This window comes from Candoia aspera, chromosome 2 (assembly GCF_035149785.1).
Source record: "Candoia aspera isolate rCanAsp1 chromosome 2, rCanAsp1.hap2, whole genome shotgun sequence".
In the NCBI taxonomy this organism is placed as follows: Eukaryota; Metazoa; Chordata; class Lepidosauria; order Squamata; family Boidae; genus Candoia; species Candoia aspera.
Window position 1 is genome coordinate 174,161,653 of NC_086154.1, and position 20,779 is coordinate 174,182,431.

At 41.0% G+C, this 20,779-nt stretch overlaps 1 protein-coding gene across 1 annotated transcript in view; it reads right to left on the bottom strand.

The window, feature by feature from the left end:
* Positions 1-20,779, bottom strand: part of LOC134491277 (PH and SEC7 domain-containing protein 3-like) — a 163,742-nt gene that overhangs the window by 109,521 nt on the left and 33,442 nt on the right. Inside the window, exons 3-4 of the mRNA XM_063294914.1 lie at positions 19,554-20,589; positions 12,729-13,073 (exon numbers count right to left, since the gene is read on the bottom strand). Coding sequence (XP_063150984.1) covers positions 12,729-13,073; positions 19,554-20,589 — 1,381 coding nt within the window. The remainder of the gene's footprint in view (positions 1-12,728; positions 13,074-19,553; positions 20,590-20,779) is intronic.

Sequence of the window (20,779 nt, forward strand, 5' to 3'; positions counted from 1 at the left end):
TCACCACAATGACCGAAGCACCACGTGACATGAATTCCAGCAGCCAACTCCAGCATGGAAGCCAGGAGGAACAACACAGCGACACACAACTTCTCAAGGCCACAGTGGAAGTAAACCCACAGGATCTCTTTATCAACAGGATGTATTATTAATCCTATTATTTATTATTATATTTCTAGGCTGCCACAATCAAGAACTAGTTCTCAACAGTTTAAAGCACTGTAATAAAAAGCATTACCATAAAATTCCAAAGCAATCAGAAACAATAAACTCAATAAACTGCTATCAAGATCAATAGCAGTGACAATTAACCCTTGTGACACCAGAAGAGTTAGAGGATGCTGGATGTGGAGTTATGTCAGAAGGCTCAGCCCCAAGAGAAGAACCTGAGAGAGAACAGTAAAGGCTTGGTTAAGTCCTGACTCTGGGCCAGGAGGTCACAGTTCTCTAGCCTAGTGGCAACAAAAGAACACCCATGGCCCTCCCAAAATGTCTGGAAGCCCTGGTTCAAGATTCAAGGTTCAATAACTTCACCTGGACCCATATAACTACAGCTATGCACCTGGAAACGTCAATTTGGATCTTCCAGGTTCAGCTGTAGAAACCTTTCAGCCCCAAGGCAGCCAGTCACCACCAAGATCGATCTGTTGTCTTGGCACACCTTTGAATGGTGGTGCAAATGTCAGAAATTGATGACAGGGAACCTGAACTATTGGGCTCCCTATAAGTGGGGCCAGAGTGGAGACTAGCAGCAATAAGGCTGCACAGGCAAATAGGTGCATTTGGTTCTTTTCTGCAGCTAGATGCATATAGTCTCTGAGGAACAACCTCAAACATATATTTGAGGGTGAAGGTCAGGTAGTTAGCTTATCTTCTACCAGCAGGAAATCAGGGGAGATGAGTCCACAATGACAGACAGGGCGAAGAATGCATTGCCTTAGTCTCCACAGCCAACAAGCTGCTGTCCCCTTCCAGCTTCACAGCACTCTATGAATTGCCTTAAAGACAGGAGTGTTATTAATAGACAGTTGTAGGGAGGTTCCAGGGCACAGTTGCCTACTATTATAAAACATTATAAAATTGATGAGTTCACCTCCTCAGACACTGACGTTGGCTGCACTGGATCACATAGATCTAATAAACTATTATACTGACCTTCCCTGGAAATAATATATATGTTTTTCCTGTCAGCTCCATCTCCAGGGACCAAGACTGGTAGCTGGACTTAACATGAAGCACCATTCTGGTCACCAGAAGATGGATCTGACAGTCCCACCCTATTTAGGAGGGGAAGCTTCTGAAACCTGTAAAAAGCCACTGCTGCATTAGCAATTCAAAAAAGAAGTGCTTCATACGCACTCCTGTGTGTTCCAAAGCAACTTTTAATGAGTTTGCACAGTTCTAATAAAGAGGACTATGGATATTCCTTCTCATTGCTGCAATTGGTTCCACGTGCTGCACAATGTCAACAGTGGTTCCTCTTTACTGTTTCTAATCCAAAGGAATGTTGGAAAGAAATTATGTGAAGGGGGTCAGGACACCTGTCCATCAGCACAATGACTCTCTGAAAACTGAACATAATAGGGCCAAATTCAGCGTGGAGGGAGGAGCCAGCAAAAGAAAGATCAAGTTAAAAAATAGGCTGCATCACACTGGAGGCCAAGGAGAAAATGATTCCCCCAGTGCATCCCTATGGGAGCGCCCGCTGGATAGTCTTGGAATGTTTTTGACTTTTCTGTTCCAAGCCCCCACCCTCCGCCCACCTAGTCATGTTACCTAAAGCGAAGTGTAGGTAGCCAGCTCTTTTTTTCCCAACACACCTATACATACAACCGCTAGTACAAAGTTGAAAATAATTCCAGAATCCATGTTCTCCATGCTTTCCTATCTTGTTTTAGTGGAAAACAATTACCACAGTGTGTTGTTTAACTGTGCATGCACGCAGTCTTTTTACGACTGGAAAAGGAGAAGTAGCTAATAATTCTACCAACTTTCACTCCAACTCAGTTTGTGGTTTACTTCCTAGACTTTCTGAACTCTTAGATCCCCCATCTGTACATCATCAGTCCCACAGCATTCCAATCCTAAACAAGCATACCCACCCAGGGTATGTTCCTTCGATTTATATAGATCCACCATAAGATTCTGGAGGAAAGCTGGGATATAAATCTAAGAAATAAATAAAATAATAAACAATCCTGAAGTCAAATATCTCCAAATACCCAATCATGTACAACTGTATTCATCCAGTGGGATGGATTTGAGAGAGAATCAAAGATTCAAATAATGCAAACTTTCTGACTATATGAACTCACTTCTCTGACTCTTGGCCAAGATCAAGTGTCGTATCTGTACTCATCAGTTTCATCAGACTATACGAACTGTTCCGCAAAGATGTTAGCAGACAATGGACTTTAGGTGTTTTTTATCAGGGGTTATATGTGGCCAGCTGCACGGATGCTGCAATGGGGTATTTCCCACATCAATGGGTGATTAGGGCCCAGTGTTCTCTGAGGTTCTTTCTGATCTCTGATTCTAAAATGAATTACAAAAATTAATTAAATGCACTGAAAAAGTGTAGGAATACTGTTCTAGTCACACTAAGACTATTCTAATGAGACTGGCACAGTTAAGAGGGGGGTATCATCTGGGGTTTTATCTTAGTCCCAAGTATCTTGGGTTTGGTTTAAGTGTGGTCCCCATAAATCCTAATGCCCTAGATATCATCCCTTCACTATGTTTTTAATCTCTAAGAACACAACATTATGGTCAGATTATTCCACAATCCTTTGATTTCCTGAGCTGTAATATACCTGCTTGCTTACAACAACCAGAATTCTGCAACCATAATCCAGAGCTCCACTTTTCCTATTCAAGTGCTATCTAATGAACGTCATTGCAAAATGGGTAGAAACCTTCCAGAAATAGCAGGTTTTCATTCTCTAACACCATCCAGTGCTTTTGTTGGATGTTGATGCTGCATATTTGGAAGTGAGATCACATAATAGCTGAACTATGTTTAGGGAAGTTCTTCTTTTCAAAAATAGCCATCCTTTCACCGAAAATGCAGCCGAGAGTACATAAAGCTCACATGCTGATTTCAAAACAGGCAAGGCCCCATCCAACTTGTCCCTCTAAACCAATCCAGAGGGAGAACACTGCTTTCTAATGTCACAGCAAGCACACTGAAGCCATGCAGTCTGGTTTTAGACTTACTGAATGCTGCCAAGGTCAATAGCTGATCGGCTGGCTGAAGAGAAACACCCAGACACAGAGGAGCCCATAGGAACTCCTGGACCACACACTACTTATTGCCTGTTCTAATTTCAAAGCCATGTGAGTCACGACTTTGTCTAGAGCCCCCACTCCCTGAAATCAGCCCGTAGCAGCTGTACTATGCAGAGAAAGGTTGGCCCCCTTCTGCTCATTCATTAGAAGGATTGGATCACATTACTGTCAGGCATCATTCCCTTGCTGATCAGCTGACCTTGCCCGAACAGTTAAGAGCCTGGCTCTTGTTTGCACCAGAACCTCTGCAGCTTTGTCATGGATTCCCAAGAGAAAAATGGGAGCTGGCACCTTGCCTACAACCTAACATCCACCGGGTTATTTAGTTCATCAGCCCCTGGCAAAAGAAAAAATAAAACAGGACTGTGATAGATTCTTCTGTGACTGAAAAAGACAGTTAACTCTTCCCTGCCAAGCCCTGGTTCTCTTGCTTACTTACTAGGTTTCAAAGGACTGGCTGGTTTTGCCATACGGTTCCTCCGTACATTAGCACTGGCTGTTAGACGTGCTATCCAACCTATTTAGCTTGCAGAGTCCAGATTTTACAGGAAAAAAAGAGAATAATTTAGCTTTAACTCTGCAGTTTATAAACCCTGGCACAGCACATCCATATTAGACTGAGGAAACCTCTCTCTGAAACCATGAGCAGCAACTACTATAATGTAGACCCAGCATGGCTGGCTGGGGAATTCTGGGAGTTGAAGTCCACACATCTTAAAGTTGCCAAGGTTGAGAAACACTGATGTAGACAATATTGAGTGACACATATTGCTGCTCAGGACACTTAAGAGTAGCAGAGATGACCCAGTGGTTGGGTCATGAACAGAACTGTAAATTAGAGACAAACTCCCAGTTTATAACTGGGCTTCCTCCAGACCCAGATTCCTCAGTTTCAAAACCCAGCCACCAAGGAGAATAAATGTGATTTTCAAAGCTGCTTTACTTTTCAATAGGTGTATTCTACCTGAGAGATTGATCAAATGAAATGCCTCTGGAAAAACAAATATTTGCTCACCACTGCTGACAAGTACAGAGCAGCTAGCCAAAACCATTTCTCCCATCAGGAATATTCAGGGATTTAAACCATTACTTAGTCATGGATGCTCATTCAGTAGCCTTAGACATATCACTAAACTAGAGTATTCAAATCTGAACAAAGTGCTTTGGATTTGGCGTGGACAACCTCACTGTACCTATCAGCCGCTCCTTACAGGAGTCATGGCTTTTCTTGGGTCACATGGAAAAGACTTGTTTGAATACTTGTTACACTACTTAATTCAAACGGATATTTTCTTCATTCCGTGTGGTTATTATGTAAACCCAGGAAAAGACACAGCTTTTTTAAAGAGCTTCCACACACACAGCACGGATTTCTACCCAAGTTCCAAAGAATTCTGGCATACTTTGGATCTGATTATTGCACACTTCTACACTCAACCATACCTGAAAGCCATAAAGAGAGAATGGGACAGCCAAATACCACTGTTCCAACCTCTTATTTTATGCAGACCATTATATTATCATCAAAAGCTTTCTTTTACAAAAGAAGTTCACTTAAACGGGCTCTCTTGTCAGAAAGGAGCCACCAATCCATTGCTGAATTTCTATGTTTACCCACCAAATGTGCAAAGCATCCGTTCACACTGGTATCATACCAATTGCCACTTATTACATTCAGGGAATAACTAGTTTGGTGTTGTGGTTAAGAAACTGAGAGATCATGAATTCTAGTTCTCCCTTGGGCATGAAAGCCAGCTGGATGACTTTGGGCCAGTCTCTCTCTCTTCGTCCAACCCACCTCATAAAGTTGTGGTGGTGGGGAAATAGGAGGCAGGACCATTACTGCACCACCCTGAGTTGTACAAAATGAAGGCAGGAAATAATAATAATAATAATAATAATAATAATAATAATAATAATAATAATAATAATAATAATAAAAAATAATATACAAGGATGTTATTGAAGCAGATTACACAACAAACAATAATTATTATAAAATATAGCAGATAAGAAGTCATTAAAAGCCAATTGTATTGTCTCAGAGTAGCAGTGGCCTGTGGACACAAATTGAGAATACTGATTTAATATATTCTCCCCCAAATTCTTAAAGAAAGGGTAGGAACAAACTGCAGACATCTGGACCGAGAAACATCTGCCTCCCTAAGCTACATTTGCCAGCTGGGAATGATTATTTTGCTCCATTTGCGCTTGAAGCAGATTACAGTTATAAGCAGCCTGTGACTGTAAATGGGAATTGGTAACTAGCACCAGAATGAAATTGGCTCTGAAGACCTACCATTGTACAGAAAATGATGAGACCAGGTTCTAAGACCCATGCAGCAATCCATCATTGGCTACCAAATCAGGAGCCAGGCTCATCTCATAGTAGTTGCAAAAATCAGGGCCCCAAGAGAAAATGAGCTTCTCCTGTCTTTATGATGTGGAGCAAGGCTCTTACTATTCTCCAAAACATGCATAAGGCCTCCCAGAGCTCCTCCATTATCAGCCTTTCATATGACAGAAGAGAAAAATAAATGGATAGTAATCATATTAACTATGTGTAATTTAAATTAAGGCTGGCTTTGGTCCTAGCCTCACCTACTTTGGAGAAGTATAGACTCAAGCACACCACTCAAGTTAACGCACAGCTCTTGGCTCAAAAAAGGGTGAACGCTCCTCTATTGATTATGGAATTGGATGACAAAGTAGTCTTCAGCTAAATCTCTTGGAGCTTCAACCACACATTCTGAGGGGATCTCTCTTGCTCCCACCAATTCAGCATTCTTTCTGTTTACTTCTGGAACTGCCATCTTAGGCTACATGAATTTTGAAATCCTCTCACATTCACAAGCCCACCTACTCTCATGAGCAAGTATTTCTAGCACAAGAGTGAGCAACTTCTGGCCTACATATATTGTTGGACTACATATCTACTGTCCCAGACCACTACTCCTTCTGACTGGGGACAGACAGGATGGAATGAGCAAGAAAAAGAATTCAGAGCTAAGTTTATTCTTGATGAGGTAAGAAATAGGTACAGTCCCCAAATAATGTCCATATGCACCCCATCACTTTACACCCCAATCATTTTACCCTATCCTAGAAGAACAGGAGGGCAAAATTGGCAGGCATCCTCGAATATAAATGGTTCAGGCTTCACTAAGAAGAATATTACAAAGGAATGCAACATACATCTCTTTGCAGGGCAAATAAGGACAGGATGCCATTAGACCAAACAACTACAACCAACAAACCACTTTATTTCTATGCAGTCCTGTCCAGGCACCAATGAATAATTTGCCTATGAGTGTATATCCTAGTCCTGCCTTACCCTTTAGATACGTTGTATCCTATCTCCTAACATGGATAGAAGGCCACTGAATATAAATCTACTCATCTGGAGGGTACCACTTAGAGAACAACATATGTATTAGAACTCTGGCTGAAAAGAGGCCATTCATTGATTCAAACCTATTTGTGGCATTCAGCCCTTATGCTACTCACTCTTTCTTGCTCCTCATCTCTTTACAGTCATGAGATCACAACACTTCCGTGGCATTAGAAGTCAGGGTCCGAACTGAGGCTTCGATGTAGCAGGGAATTCTGAGTGGCAGATTAAAATATCTGGGAGGCAACATTGGGTCTGCAACCCTGGGAATTCCCATCCACTCTGCTACAAAGAAATACCACTAGCGTTCTGGCTAGGAATTCAGGAAGTCATAATCTGGAGAGCATCATTGGGAGGTAGGGAGACTGTTCTAGTCTTGGGAAACTTATTTCCACCTACACTTCCTTCCCTTGCCTGCCCACCCCATTCTAACCAAAAGCGTGAATCTCTGTTTCCAGGCTGCACAACCATTCTCCATGGTTTTCCATGTTTTCCCCTTCATGCCTCCACCAGCCATTGCTTCCTTGGGTTTCTGCTCACAAGGTCACTGTCCACTTTGATCCACTTCTTTTTACCACATCGTCTCCTGTCCAGCTTTCTGCAGCCATTTCGCTCCCATCCCCCCACAGATCCAGCCACTTCTTCCTCTTCAGCACCGCAACATTTCTTTCCCCTTCCCACCCCACATTCAGCTGTTCTGTACTTGTTTTTACTTTTTATACAGAATGATCTTAAGAGACTGTGGTTTAAAAAAGAAAGAAACCAAACCAACAACCTAGGTTTAGAACCCCCCTCTAATCAGTGTATGGTAGCCATTTCCAACTCAATACCCACAAGGCATGTTGGACTACAACTTCCATCATCCACATTCAAAGAAGGAAGTAAATCCTAATGTGGGCAAGAAAACCTAAGCCAGGAGTGCCTGACCAACTGCACCAATTCCTTGTCTTCAGGTCTCCCTGTCTTCAGCACCCCTTCAAAATCTCGTATCACCCCACCATGTGCTTCGCTGCTTTCTTCCAACATTTGCACTTACGCCTCCCGGTTTCTGAGCATCGCTCTCCTTCCCTGGGCCACTTCTCAATCTTCAGCCATCCTGGGTGAAGTTTTCAAACTCAGCCAATGTGACATCCTCCTGGTCCACCCACTTGCTCAGCCACAGGCCAAATCAAAAGAAACACGTAAATTTAGCTCCTAGGATCTTTCTGTGTCAGACAAAAAGCAGAACTGAGGGTGTGGTTGTGCAGACCTAGAAGGCCCAGTTCTCAGTGGTTCGTACTCAATGCTGAGAACGACATGGTAGAGAAAAGAAAGCTGTGCCCCCTACTTGCCACCTGTTTTCAGTCGCTGAAACAAGCCTGAGGATTCCTAGCATTTCAAAGGCTCTTCCCCTGCCTTTCTGAGCATCTAAATGGGATTACTAAGATTACAGACCCATCACTTGGAGACTTTTTTTTCTAAACAAGAAACCACAAGTGACGCCACTGCACTGAACCCACAGCTCGTAGGGGACCTCTGTTGGCTGCTTAATGCATTTCCAGATTTTACATTTTGCTGTCATGATAGCAATTCTTGGATTCAGAGCAGGCTATACCAAGGAGCTGTTCATCTATAGTTACACAATCCAATTTTTTTTCCCCTTTCCAATCTGTAACAGCAGCTATATGGAAGGCCATCTGAGATGTTTCTGAATTTAGACCTCTACTGTAGTTGTATTGATACATGTCAGAGAAAGAAAATTATAGGAAGAAACTGCTGTTCAGGCCAATTTTAATTCAGCCTCTGCTACCTGATTCGAAGGGAAGTCTTCTAAATGTTCCTCAATTTTTATTTTTATTTTTTTCTGTTGCGGATCCTTTGAAAACACATTCTGATCTGCAAGTGGCATTTTAAGGATTGCTTGCCTGAGGCGATTACAACACATTGACAAATGTTTTGCTGTTCACGAGAAAACAGAAAGCTTCACTACTGTAGTGGGACAAGACCTATCCACAGCTCTTGATCCTCTTGAAATCCAGACCTCAACAACAGGGATCCTACAGGCTGAGTGGGATAGCTTCACATTCAGGATCTTTCAGCTTCTTCTTCCATCCCTAATTTGCCTTATCATAATGGCAGGCTTTTAAGAATTGATTGTTATTACTATAGATGTTTATTACTAAGACCAGAGACTACAAAATCCTAACCCCAGCACCCCCCCAAAAAGCTGTAATAGCAGATTTGTTTATATATACTTAAGAAAAAATACTCAGCAAAAGCAGATTACCAAATAGTGACCATAGCTAAGCTGAAAAGCACATTCACATTAAAAGGGAAAAGCAGGAAATATATTTAGCTTTACGTTCCAGTTTATAACCAAATCTGTTTGCCATCCTCCTTAGAGAAAATTAGTTCAGCCCTAGTTTTCCATCTGTCATGACAAGTGCTACAGGAATGGTCCACTGCTAGCACTCAACATGCTTGAGTTAAACACACTGGTTTCCTGCCCATATTTTATTTAGACGTAAGACTTGTTCTTCAAGGTCTCATATTTTGACCAGTATATTGCAGAGCCTGAAGACCTACATACTTCATCCCAGCAAAATTTAGGTCTCCTCTGAGTTGAAGTTGGCTGATGACTTCACAGACATATCCATGTTTTCTTGCAAGAATACTAAAGTGGATTGCCACTACAGTACTTTCTTCCAAAAACTTTTTTTTTCAAAATTACCAGTCTAGCTTACAGCCCTGAGATTTCTTTATGGTCTCTCATCCAGCTCTAATTACATCAGACTCTGCTTAGCTTTTGAAGACTGGCCAAGATCAGCTAGATAACTACATCTTTTGTGACCTCCCCACATTAATTTTATTTTATTATTATTTATTTTCTATCCCACCTTTATCATCTTTCTAAATAACTCAAGGCAGCGAACATACCAAATACTCCTTCCTCCTCCTATTTTCCCCACAACAACATCCCTGTGAGATGAATTGGGCTGAGAGAGAATGACTGGTCCCAGGTCACCCAGCCAGCTTTCATGCCTCAGGCGGGACTAGAACACACAGTCTCCTGGTTTCTAGCCCATTGCCTTAGCCACTAGACCAAACTGGCTCCTATTTTGTCTCATTTGAGTTCAGCTCGACTCCTGCCTAGCATCAACATTCACATCACCATGCTCTTTTCTTCCAGCAGCACAAAAGTAGTCTGCCACTGCCTTCTTCTAGATGTTTTTCCCAGCCCAGCCTACAATCCTGACATTCCCTCATGGTCTCTCATTCAAGTACCAACCAGGCCCAACTTTCCTTAGCTTCTGGGCCCAGACAACATCAGTTTGGGGGCCAAACGTTGTTGATAAGGCATTCTAACAGCAATGAAAGATGCTGAAAGAAATGAAAAATGTAGAGAAGCCAGTTTATATAAGCCAGCATTTTCTAAAAGTTCTAGACCTTATAATTCAAGGCAGATCTTGGGATTTCCTAAAATAAGATTAAGGTTTATTCATATAATGAATAAGTTTGCAGGAAGCTTGTTTCTTACCATGGCAACATCTCCACTTCAAACATCTAAGTCAAAGCCAGTGCGAAAGAGAAAATCCCAAGTCTGTGACTTGTTTCATATACTGTACCAATAATTTACTGGGAGACACCCATAGCTGACACATCAGTTATGAATACTTGCCAAGCTGTTTATACTGAAAATTATTTGCATTTTGCCAAGTAAAATAAGTACAACAAATGGAAGACTGGTTTCTTTTTAGAGAACTTTGCAGAGTAAAATGTAGTTTCAGAAGAGATAGAAAAGGACATAGCAAGGGATGCAGTTGCACACATTCAAATTCTTTTTTCTGATCAGGATGTAGGTGTTCAAACAAAAGGCTTTGTGGAAAAAGTATAGTTTTGCTGGAGCAGAAGCATGGTACCATGCAGTTGTTGGGGTGAATGGAAAAGAATTATGGGCAAACCATGGAAGAGCTACATGTTAAATCTTAGAAAAACACCTTTTCTTAGTTCGGTATATAGGTCTATTATACAAGGTTCAGATACTGTGATTCCTCAAAAGAATTCTTCACTCTTCAACATCTTCATAAATTAGGGAAAGAAGGGATGCTCATAAAATGTGTGTGTGTGTCTGTGTTGAACATTAGGCCCTATCCAACAAAATGTTCAGTGGTGAAAAATGTAAGGTTCTACACTTCAGCAGGAAAAAACAGATGCACAGGTACAAAACAGGTGGTACCTGGCTTAGCAGTAGTACTTGGCAGAAGGATCTAGGAGTCTTGATAGATCACAGATTATACATGAGCCAGCAATGTGCCGCAGCTGCCAAAAGAGCTAATGCAATTTTGGGCTGCATCAGTAGAGGTATAATGTCAAGATCATGGGAAGCGATAGTACTGCTCTATGCTGCACTGGTCAAACTACACTTGGAATACCGTGTCTACTGGTCACCTGTAATGTTATGTGGGAATGACCTTGGGAGACAGGGAAGAGCTGCACCCAGGGAACGGCGGATAAGAGGCAGCTTAGCCTGCAGCAGGAATGTGGGCATGGCAAACATCTCAAAAGGGACCCTCCCTAGTTTCTTGGGCTCTAAAGGCAACAGGAGAGAAATGTACTTTCAGACTTGCAAGATTCTGTTAATGTAACTTTACAATAAAGTAGAATTAGTTCATCTGGGTGTGCTTCTTGTATGACTACCTCACAAGGCCAACATCACCACAATACAAAAAGGACACTGAGGAACTAGAAGGTGTGCAGAGAAGAGTGACAAGGATGATCAGGTGCTTGGAGGCTAAAAGTTACGAAGAGCGGTTAAAGGAACTTGGCAAGTTTAGCCTAAAGAAAAGAAGTCTGAGGGAAGACATGACAGCAGTCTTCTAATACATGAAGGGATGTCACAGGGCAGAGGGGGTGATATATTCTCCAGAGCGCTCAAGGGTAAGACAAGAACCAGTGAGTGGAAACCTAACAGAGAGAGATTCAAACTTGAAATAAGGAAGAATTTCCTGACTGTGAGAGCTATTAAGCAGCTGAATAGCCTGTCTCCTGAAGTCACAAGTGCTCCATCACTGGAGGTTTTCAAGAAAAGACTGGACAGCCATTTGTTCAGGATGGTATGAAGATTCCTGCACTGGGTAGGAGGTTGGACTAGACGGCCTCCACAATCCCTTCCAACCTAATGATTCTACAAATTTCTCATTGCCACTCCCCACATGCTGGCATGATAGCACGTTGCAGCTCCTTTCCCACCTATGGGAAACTGCTGTGAGCTTACAGAGCAGAGGTGGCACATTTTGATCTTAATATGCTTCTAGTATGCCACCTGATCCAAAGATTTCAGCTTCTTTATCATCATTATGTGGAATCTGTAAAGTTTTACCCAAATATACAGTATTTACTGGCAATATCGCATTATTTAACTCCCTGGCACCATATTCTTTAGGCACCTAGTATGATAAGAAATTGGACCATACCATTTTAGCTCTATACCCTTAATAGGAATCAAAATACCTATTTTAAAAAAGCATGCCACTTCCTACACTGACTCAGTTTTGCCAGAAAAAGCAAGGGCATGGAAAACAAAACCAAGATATAGCTGAGAAATTATTGGAAAAGCACAATACTATTTCATACAGGAAACTAATAACTGCTACACACTCCAAGGGTTACACAAGATGAGTCACTGCAAATCTGTGAAATTGTTTTTTTATCATGGCACATAAGGGTTAATCCTTTCCACTTCACCCCACTGCCCTTCTTTTTTTCTTTAAGTAACATACCCAAAGAACGGCACTTACACGGAGGTGTGACATTTGGCCCTCAGACTGAGAATTCTGTGTAGGGTTTGCGACACCATTTTACACCACAAACAGAGGGCCATAAACTGGAACACTTCACCACCTCAGCAAAATCATACCCCTGAAAAGCTGGCAGACTAAGGAGCAAACATTCCCTTCATGGTTTTAAAATCTTGCCTAAAAAGAGGTTCACCGGAATGGGGAGCAAGGATGATCCAACTCGCTGTCATCAGCAAGATGCAAGTACTATAATGAAAATGCTCTCTCGTTACCTTTCTGAATGACAAGCCACGACGACGTCTGGCCCTTTAACATCTCCAAGACCGTTGGCGACTCCATTGCAGGAGTCCTTCCTCATCTCCCCTTCAGGAGTCCTTTCTAAAAACTGAGTGTCTGCTTTGATACGCTGCTGGATCATTGGAGTAAGTGGCATTTCGAAGCTGAAGTAGCTGTCAGGCTCAGAATATAACGTTTCCAGTGACTCGGCGCTGTAATATAAAGACGCATTGTCCAGAATGCTTTCAAACTGGGAGCTGTACACATCTGTGGAGACTTCAGAGAGCTGCCCAAGGACATCTTCCATTCTCCCACTGAGCACTTCTTCCTCCTCCATTAGCCTAGAAATCAAAATCAGTAAAAAGTGCTTCAGTTTAGTTTTAAGTTTCACATGTAGGCATGTTCAAACCTTCTCGTAGTTGTGGTTCATGCAGCATATACAAATAGCCCTTCCTTTTGATCATTGCGTACTGGCATTTAATGTCTGCTTCCAATTGTCTTGATGGAGAACAGACACTTTTGTCTTTCCCTGCGTCTTTCCATCCCCCATATTCAGACCCAGTATGGAGTAGAAACAAAAGTCGCTGCGATGGGATGATGTGTGCTAAGAAACATCAGCTCATTTTGTTCAACAGGAAAAAAGGCACATTGTGTGCCTCTATTCTAGATTAGTCTTCAGAGATTCTGAGGCTACTAAATCCTTTCTTCTAACAGCTCAGGCAATTATTAAAAAAGCAACAAAAGGAAAGATTAGAACTAGAGACAGAATGTTTATTTGGAGGCTTGGAAAAAGAATGATAGAGCTTTCTTTCGCATAGCTTTTCTGATATTCCACGATTAATCGACTGCTCAAAATGACTAAGAAGAAGGAAGTATGGATAATGGGGTCTCTATGCTGAATAGTTTGAACATTATCACTATTACGTATTGTATTTACACATTAGAAAGTTCTGCAAAAATTTCTGAACCTGCTGCTTTCCTCCACACAATACTGTCACAATACCATTCCTTTGGTAGGACTGAAACAGTAACTGGTGCACTATGAAACTAACGTAAGATTTGCTCTGCTTCTGCATAGACTAATCTTGACACTGCTCAATGAACGTCACAGGGAAGAACTCTGTCCTGTTTGAGGAAAGACATAAATATTGGCGAATCAAACTATTTGGCCCTTTCCAAATTAGCACCATCAGCAACCAAGCCAAGGAATGGGACAGTTGGGAAATGCACAGTTAATATCTTTTCATCCTTCTACATGTCTTCTCCAAGCTGAAATTTGCCTTAGAGAGCATCAGCTACAGCTTGCAGAATCTTACAGTCTCTAAAAGCATTAAGCCCTTGCACTGTGACATAACACTTTCAATTTCTTAATCATTCTTAAAAAATCAAGAAGAGGTCCTAGAAAACAGACATAAGAATGTGCCCTTACTCTTTCAACCCTCCTCTCTCATGCGTGGGCCTAAATCTTAAATCAGCCTTCCATTGTTCAGGATATTTACAGTCTTTAACACAAAACAGGGTTTCCTTTTAAATAAGACTCAAAATTAGTTAACAAAATGTATTCAAGAGGATCTTAGATATTCTGAACAACAGCCCCCATGAGTACCAGTATTAAATTGTATCACAATTAAGACCATTGGGAATTCCTTATTTTTTCCCTGATCTCTTAACCAAAGCTTAACCATTGGCCTGATTCACACATGAGACTAAAACTAACAGGTTTGGTTTGACTTCTTGTGGTTTATTCAAATAAACCATGACATAATATGTGTGAACTCAAACTGGGTTCAGAAATCACCCTAAGCCATACTATATAGCAGCCTTTCTCAATCTTTTGACCCTGGAGGAACCCTTGAAATATTTGTCAAGCCTTGGGGAACCCCTGCACATTCAGGCTCAAATATAGGCCGGAAGTTACAAAATGATTATATTTGTTTCATGGGTAGGCCTGTATATATGCATTAACAGTGTTCTTAAACTAAAAATAAAGAATGAAACTTACCTCTTTAATCTGAAGTTGCCCAAATTTGAAATATTTTTTAAAATAAATAATGATCTCCCAGGGAACCCCTAGTGACCTCTCGTGAAACCCTAGGGTGCCACGGAACCCTGGCTGAGAAACCCAACTGTATAGACTTTGATTTATAGATTTATTCATGGTTTATACTTATGAACCCAGCCGTGGTTCATTTATGTAAGTAAATCATGGCATGTGAATCAAATCTTTATGCTTACACCAACTATGAATGGTTATTGGGTTAAGTGACTCAGAAAATCCTTTCAGTCATCTAATTATTGGATCCAATAAAACAACTACTCTCATGAGATATTCCATGAAAGTAAGCAGTATAATCCCCCTTTTGGGGTGAGATGGGTGGTAACAGAAATGTGAATAATAAATAAATAAAAATAAATAATCCAGATCCCTCGTTTTGCAGAGAAAGGCCAACCCATGCTTTACTCATAGCAGAGCCCACTTAATACTGATAAAGCCGTTGCTATGGCATCAAGAAGGTTAGTTATTAGAGCAATTTAACTAAGGTACATTATAGTCAAGACTCCTGCTGTTGTGTTTACAATTAAGTGTAGCACATTACTCATTTCTACACTTTGTTTATACCATTAAGTGTTTACTTACCATGTAAATTAAAACCTATTTATGCAAACTGTGATTAAAGAACATACTAATAAATCATTCATAGTATAAGAGTAAACTGACCCTGACTGCTTGCTAGAGCAGCAAAACAGTTTATCTTAGGAAAGAAGAGAGCTTGAGCTGGGTAGAAAGGGAAATACTTCACTAAGGGAACCCCTTAATATGCACGTGTATTAAAGGTACAATAGAGATTTATCCTCCTTATTCCAGAACAATTAATTTTTTGTGTGATTCTACAAAGGCAGTAACAGGCACCTTGATATTATCCAGCTCTCTGGACCAATTTCCATCAGATCTGGGCACTATAAGCATAGCCAAAGAAGAGTTATGGGAATTGTAGGGGAAAAAAACTTATTGGGACTATAGATTGCCTAATTCTGAAATAAGGCCAAATAGAGATAAGGCCACATTCTAAGTGCCATAAACGCCTCCCTTGGCACCAGCTAAGCTCTCTCTATCCATTTGACTTTTCACATTTCTTAAAATTCTTTTTTAAAAAATTGCAAACTGGCATGCTGTGATGCTGGCATGATGCCTTCAGCATCATCTTTATTTCTAAAGCCTTTCTGGGGTCCCAAAGAGGCCCCAGAAATATTCTTAAGAAATAAAAATGATGCACGGTTACAGTGTTTGGAAGTGCGCTTAATCCAAAGGTAAAGTAAGAAGAGTAGAGAGCATCCTGTGTGGGAGAGACAAAAAACAGGCTGTAGGTAGCATTCTGAGAAGTCAATGCTTTGCAATTGGTTATGTCCCCCATGACAGCCCTTTTCTGAATGGACCAGCCCTTCCACCTAGCAGCCATTTTAGGAGAGAACCCATATGTTCCCAACTTTCCAAATGTCCCCCCAGTTGGCTGAGATGATGTAGCATACCCCGGAAATGAACGTGGACTGAAGAACAGATTTATTAAGTTCTCTTGGAGTGACCTTGGACCTTTCTCCCACACAAACAGTACTTGGGCATGCAACACATACATCCGGCAAGGAAGACAGAAACAGCTGTTTTGCTGTCTTAAACTCCCTGGGGCAAATGCAAATCTAAACAAAAATGCAAACACACACGCATGCTGTCAGGGACTTGCCTGTCTCTTTTTCTTTTCTTTTGTTTGTTTGCTTATGGATAATCTTGGGAAGTTGGAAAAGCAGAAATCTTTTAAAATTCAAATCTTCCACCATCCTAAATGGCAGGCATGGCTCTGTGTAGCTTGAAAATCAAACTGTGTACCAGAAGAATTTTAGGGAAGGAGCAGCAGAACGGGGAGAAAAGCTGATAAAGAGAAGCTGCTATTCAGGTTTTGGGGAGTCACTAGAGAAGAAGTGGAAGAAGAGATTTGCAGAGTAATTCTTGGAACCTACAATCCTTGCCTCTTATGCATAAAGCCTTCAACAGGAGGTAAGGTTACCCATTTAGATGTCTAGGTACCTTTATACCTTACCATCACATGCAGTAAACACCCCAGGATTTGCCCAACACAGAACCCAGTGAGCGTTCAGTTTCTCAATATGTGGGATCAATCCTACTTCCTAGAAACAAGCAATACTGAGAAGATGCCAGCAAGTACCAAGCTAGCAACCAAATCAGACTTTCCCGGCTGGGATTTTTCCTGATCCGTTGAATAATGATTGTTACCATCCCCAGCCAGCAGTGCCAGACATACTGGTTGAGAAAATGTGCGTTATTGTCTGATAACATTGCGACGACACCAACTTGGCCAAAGTTGAACTAAAATGCTTCTAGACATGCTTCAGCACACAGATTTTTTATTTTATTTTTTATTTATTTATAAATTTATTCACCACCCATCTCCACCTCATTGGGGGACTCTGGGCGGTTTACAATAAAATGATTCTCTGAGTTATCCCAAAGTCATCTACAAAACCCTCTTCCCCAACCATATTTTCATGGATGCTCATTTCAATGCCCTCCTCCCCTCCCCAGTCTTGATGCAACCCCCCATTTCCCAATCTGTTGACAGTAATACCAAGGAAGTGGCACGACTGAACATTTTGACCTGTGCCAAGCAGCCAGAACAGCCAAAATAACTGAAAAGGAGCAACAGCAGATGCACTTAGCATTTCAAAAAGCATCCTGTGGCTGTCATTGGATCAAAATGTGTCGCTGTATAGTGAAGCTTTACCGTTGCTATGATTGAAGCATCCAAGGGGTTTCAAAGGAAAAGCACAAAACAGAAGTTTAACTAAATTTAAGCAAAGAATGGCTCCCTATGTATCATATGTCACACAACAAGACATGTGTCTGAGTATGGGTTTTGAAAGGGGAAATAATTGACATAAAGACAGTATAGAAGCAATTTCAATATTTTGACACAATCACCAGTCAGATACTGTCATGTTCACCGTTTCAATGTTCCTGGTACATCGTAACGTTTCGCATGTCATTTCCCTGATACGTGTGTAATCTCGGGAGGGAGGAGGATTCCACTTCGGGGAGTTGTTATCTGTTGGCTGCTGGTTTGGAATGTGTTTGGGTTATCTCATGCGTTCAAGGTTGCTTTCCCAGGATCAGTGGAAAACGGTTACCAGCACCTGGGAGGGGGGTGGTTGCTACTGCCGGGCGAAGGGAGGGATTACGTTTTGAGCCGAGGGTTTTTAGTTTGTATTTGGCGCGCTTTTATTCATTCTCAGCTTTCTCTGTATTTGCATACTATTCTTTTAAATAAATCAGATATCATTAAGTACCTGCTTGTGAGTCTGAGTATATCAGGATAGGCAATCATTACATAAAGCTGAGAATGGTAGGGAATTTAGAAGAATACTGTATTGTTTCTACTGATCATTCTTCTTTTTAAAAAATATTATTTATTTTATTTTATTTTATTCCTTTTTCCCTTCCTTCTTCTTTACATAATTATAGGCATTTATTTTTGGAACAGTTGACACGTAACGGTGATATCAATGTTAACATTAATGTTTAGAGTTTTATGGAGATATTTAGTTAAGCTGATATAATGAACCTAGTTCTATACATTTAATTAAATAATTAATTTAATTAATTTATTGAAATTGCATGATAATTGCACATCTTTTATTTATTGATATTTTATTCTTCATCCACTATGTCTTATTCCATCTTCTTTTATGTAGCTATTTATTCTGTTCTTTAAATGTTTTAACCAAATTATTAATTTAAAAAATAAAACCAAGCCAGTGTTCAGAAAAAAAAGTATGCAAGAGTAATCACTTGTTTTTAAATGCCCAGACTATCCTAGCATATTCAGTACACGGTACAAACATGTTTTTGGTTGTTTAAAATAAACGCAAGATTTTCTAAATATGGAAGATTCAGGGAGGCAATTTTACAGAATAGTTTGAAAATTATTGTGATGGTTAAATATGAAGGTGATGTGAATATAGTCATCCGCCTGCTCAAAGTAGCAACAAGTATTGATTCTCTAATGGGCGGTTCAAAAGATTGGCAGTATGAACAACTGCCAACTCCCCAATCCCTTAAGAACTCTACTTGGAATAGACCAACAAAATACTAAAACTACTCCTATCTACAATTAAGAAAAGGGCTTACAGAACTTTTCTGGGAATTTTCCATCTTTCTCAGTCAGAAGAACTTGCAGTTGGCCTGGATTCAGCTGGTCTGATGGGTCCCTTATACTAGTTCTCTCACTGATGGAAGGGCTTTCAAACTTGCAGGTCCTTTATATTGCAAGAAATATCCCCTCCTCCAAGCATCCCCGTGCATGTAACTTTAAGGAAGGTTCTTCGCTTACTGAAAGTTAGTGGCAAGACTGCACAGAAACAGTGCAATATGCTCTACCGCTAGAGGCTCAGCAGTCCTGCCACTGAACTTGTTTTACACAGCTGTATCTTAGGTCTCCGACCAGTATACACTAGATCTGTGGTTTCTGATCTGTCCTACAGTTGTGAAAAAGCTTTCTATGATCTGATTTTCTGATTAATGTTGTTTATTTACTGTTGCTATAAATAGTACTGTGCTCCACTTTGTGTACTTTGTGTTGAACAGCACTACAAAACTTGAAATATTAGAGCAGCCACGCTTCTGTCTTCCCCACCCCAAAACAATGATGGGGTCACATGCCAGCAAATTCTTCAACTGGCTTAAAGAAGTCAATGTTATTAATATGTTCCCTCCTGCCCCTGCATTAAACATTAATAGCAGTAGTTATTGTTACCTGTCCTTTTCTGGCACAGATTTTCCTTCCTGAGCCCAACTCTTTTCTTCAGTTGCAAAGACTTCATCTTCTTCACCTTTTGTCAAGGATGTCAATGGCTTGAGGTTTTCCCAGGATACATTCCAAGGGCGATCAGGCAAGCCAATTGATCCTGGTGAGGGAATGTATGACGTGTGATGGTTTGACAAGGTGGAGAAAGTTCTCCTTTCTACACTACCCATCTCAGAATGCCCCTTTTCCTTCTGTTCCTCAGCTTTTTGTATCCAAAGAATTTCCACCCCTTGAAATTCCACATGTTTGTTCACAGCTGTCTCTTTTGATATCCTCATCTCAGGGAACCGTTCTGTTTTTTCTGCATCACCCACGGCAAACTCCTGCTCAAAATCTACCCAGGCATCCCCAACACCACCATCAATGTCCAAGCTTTTGTCCTCTGGACCAGCCAAAGGTATGCAACTTCTCCTTTCACATATTTTGTGGATTTCCTCAGTTCCACCACCAGAAGTTTGCAAGGTCACAGGCTGAATTTCCACAGTTAAGACCATAGAGTCTTCTTCTGTGATCCAGTACAATTTCTTCTCTGCCATTATTTCAGATGGAAGAGGCATTTCTGATGGCTTTTCTTGTCCTGCAAGAACTTTCTCCCTGTCTGCCTCTTCAACTGCTCTGCCAGTCCTTCTCTCCGTTTGTATCTCTGAACCAAAAATATTACTGCCTCCATCCTGGGCCTTTTCTGATTCTAAATCTTGAGAAATGTTTGTAACCTCACTCTGTTTGCCAAGAAGCTGGGACTCTTCTCCCTCTTTGGGGAGGTTTTGCAACGCCTCAGAAACTGTTTCCATTCCATCACCAGGGCTGCCATTTTCATAAGGTCCACAGAGCATCTGATCACTCAACTGCCCATCCAAAGTGCTCGTTATGTCTTCCCCATGAATCTCAGATGATTTTTCCAGCCTTTCAGCCCCTTCTTCTACAGTCCCATATTCCGGGAATTCATTGATGTTGTGTGGGAGAAGAGCACTACCTCCATGGCTACCTGCAAAAACCAAATAAAAAAACAGAAAGAAAAAGAAAAAGGCAACCAATTAATTCCATCACTAACATTGCACCTACTCTTCTCCTACATGGAAACAGTGATGTATTTTGGCCTCTTTGGCATTATGTCACTTCTTATTTAATCATTCTTTCCAGGCTTGTCTTTAAAGCAGGGCGTATTTTGGACAACA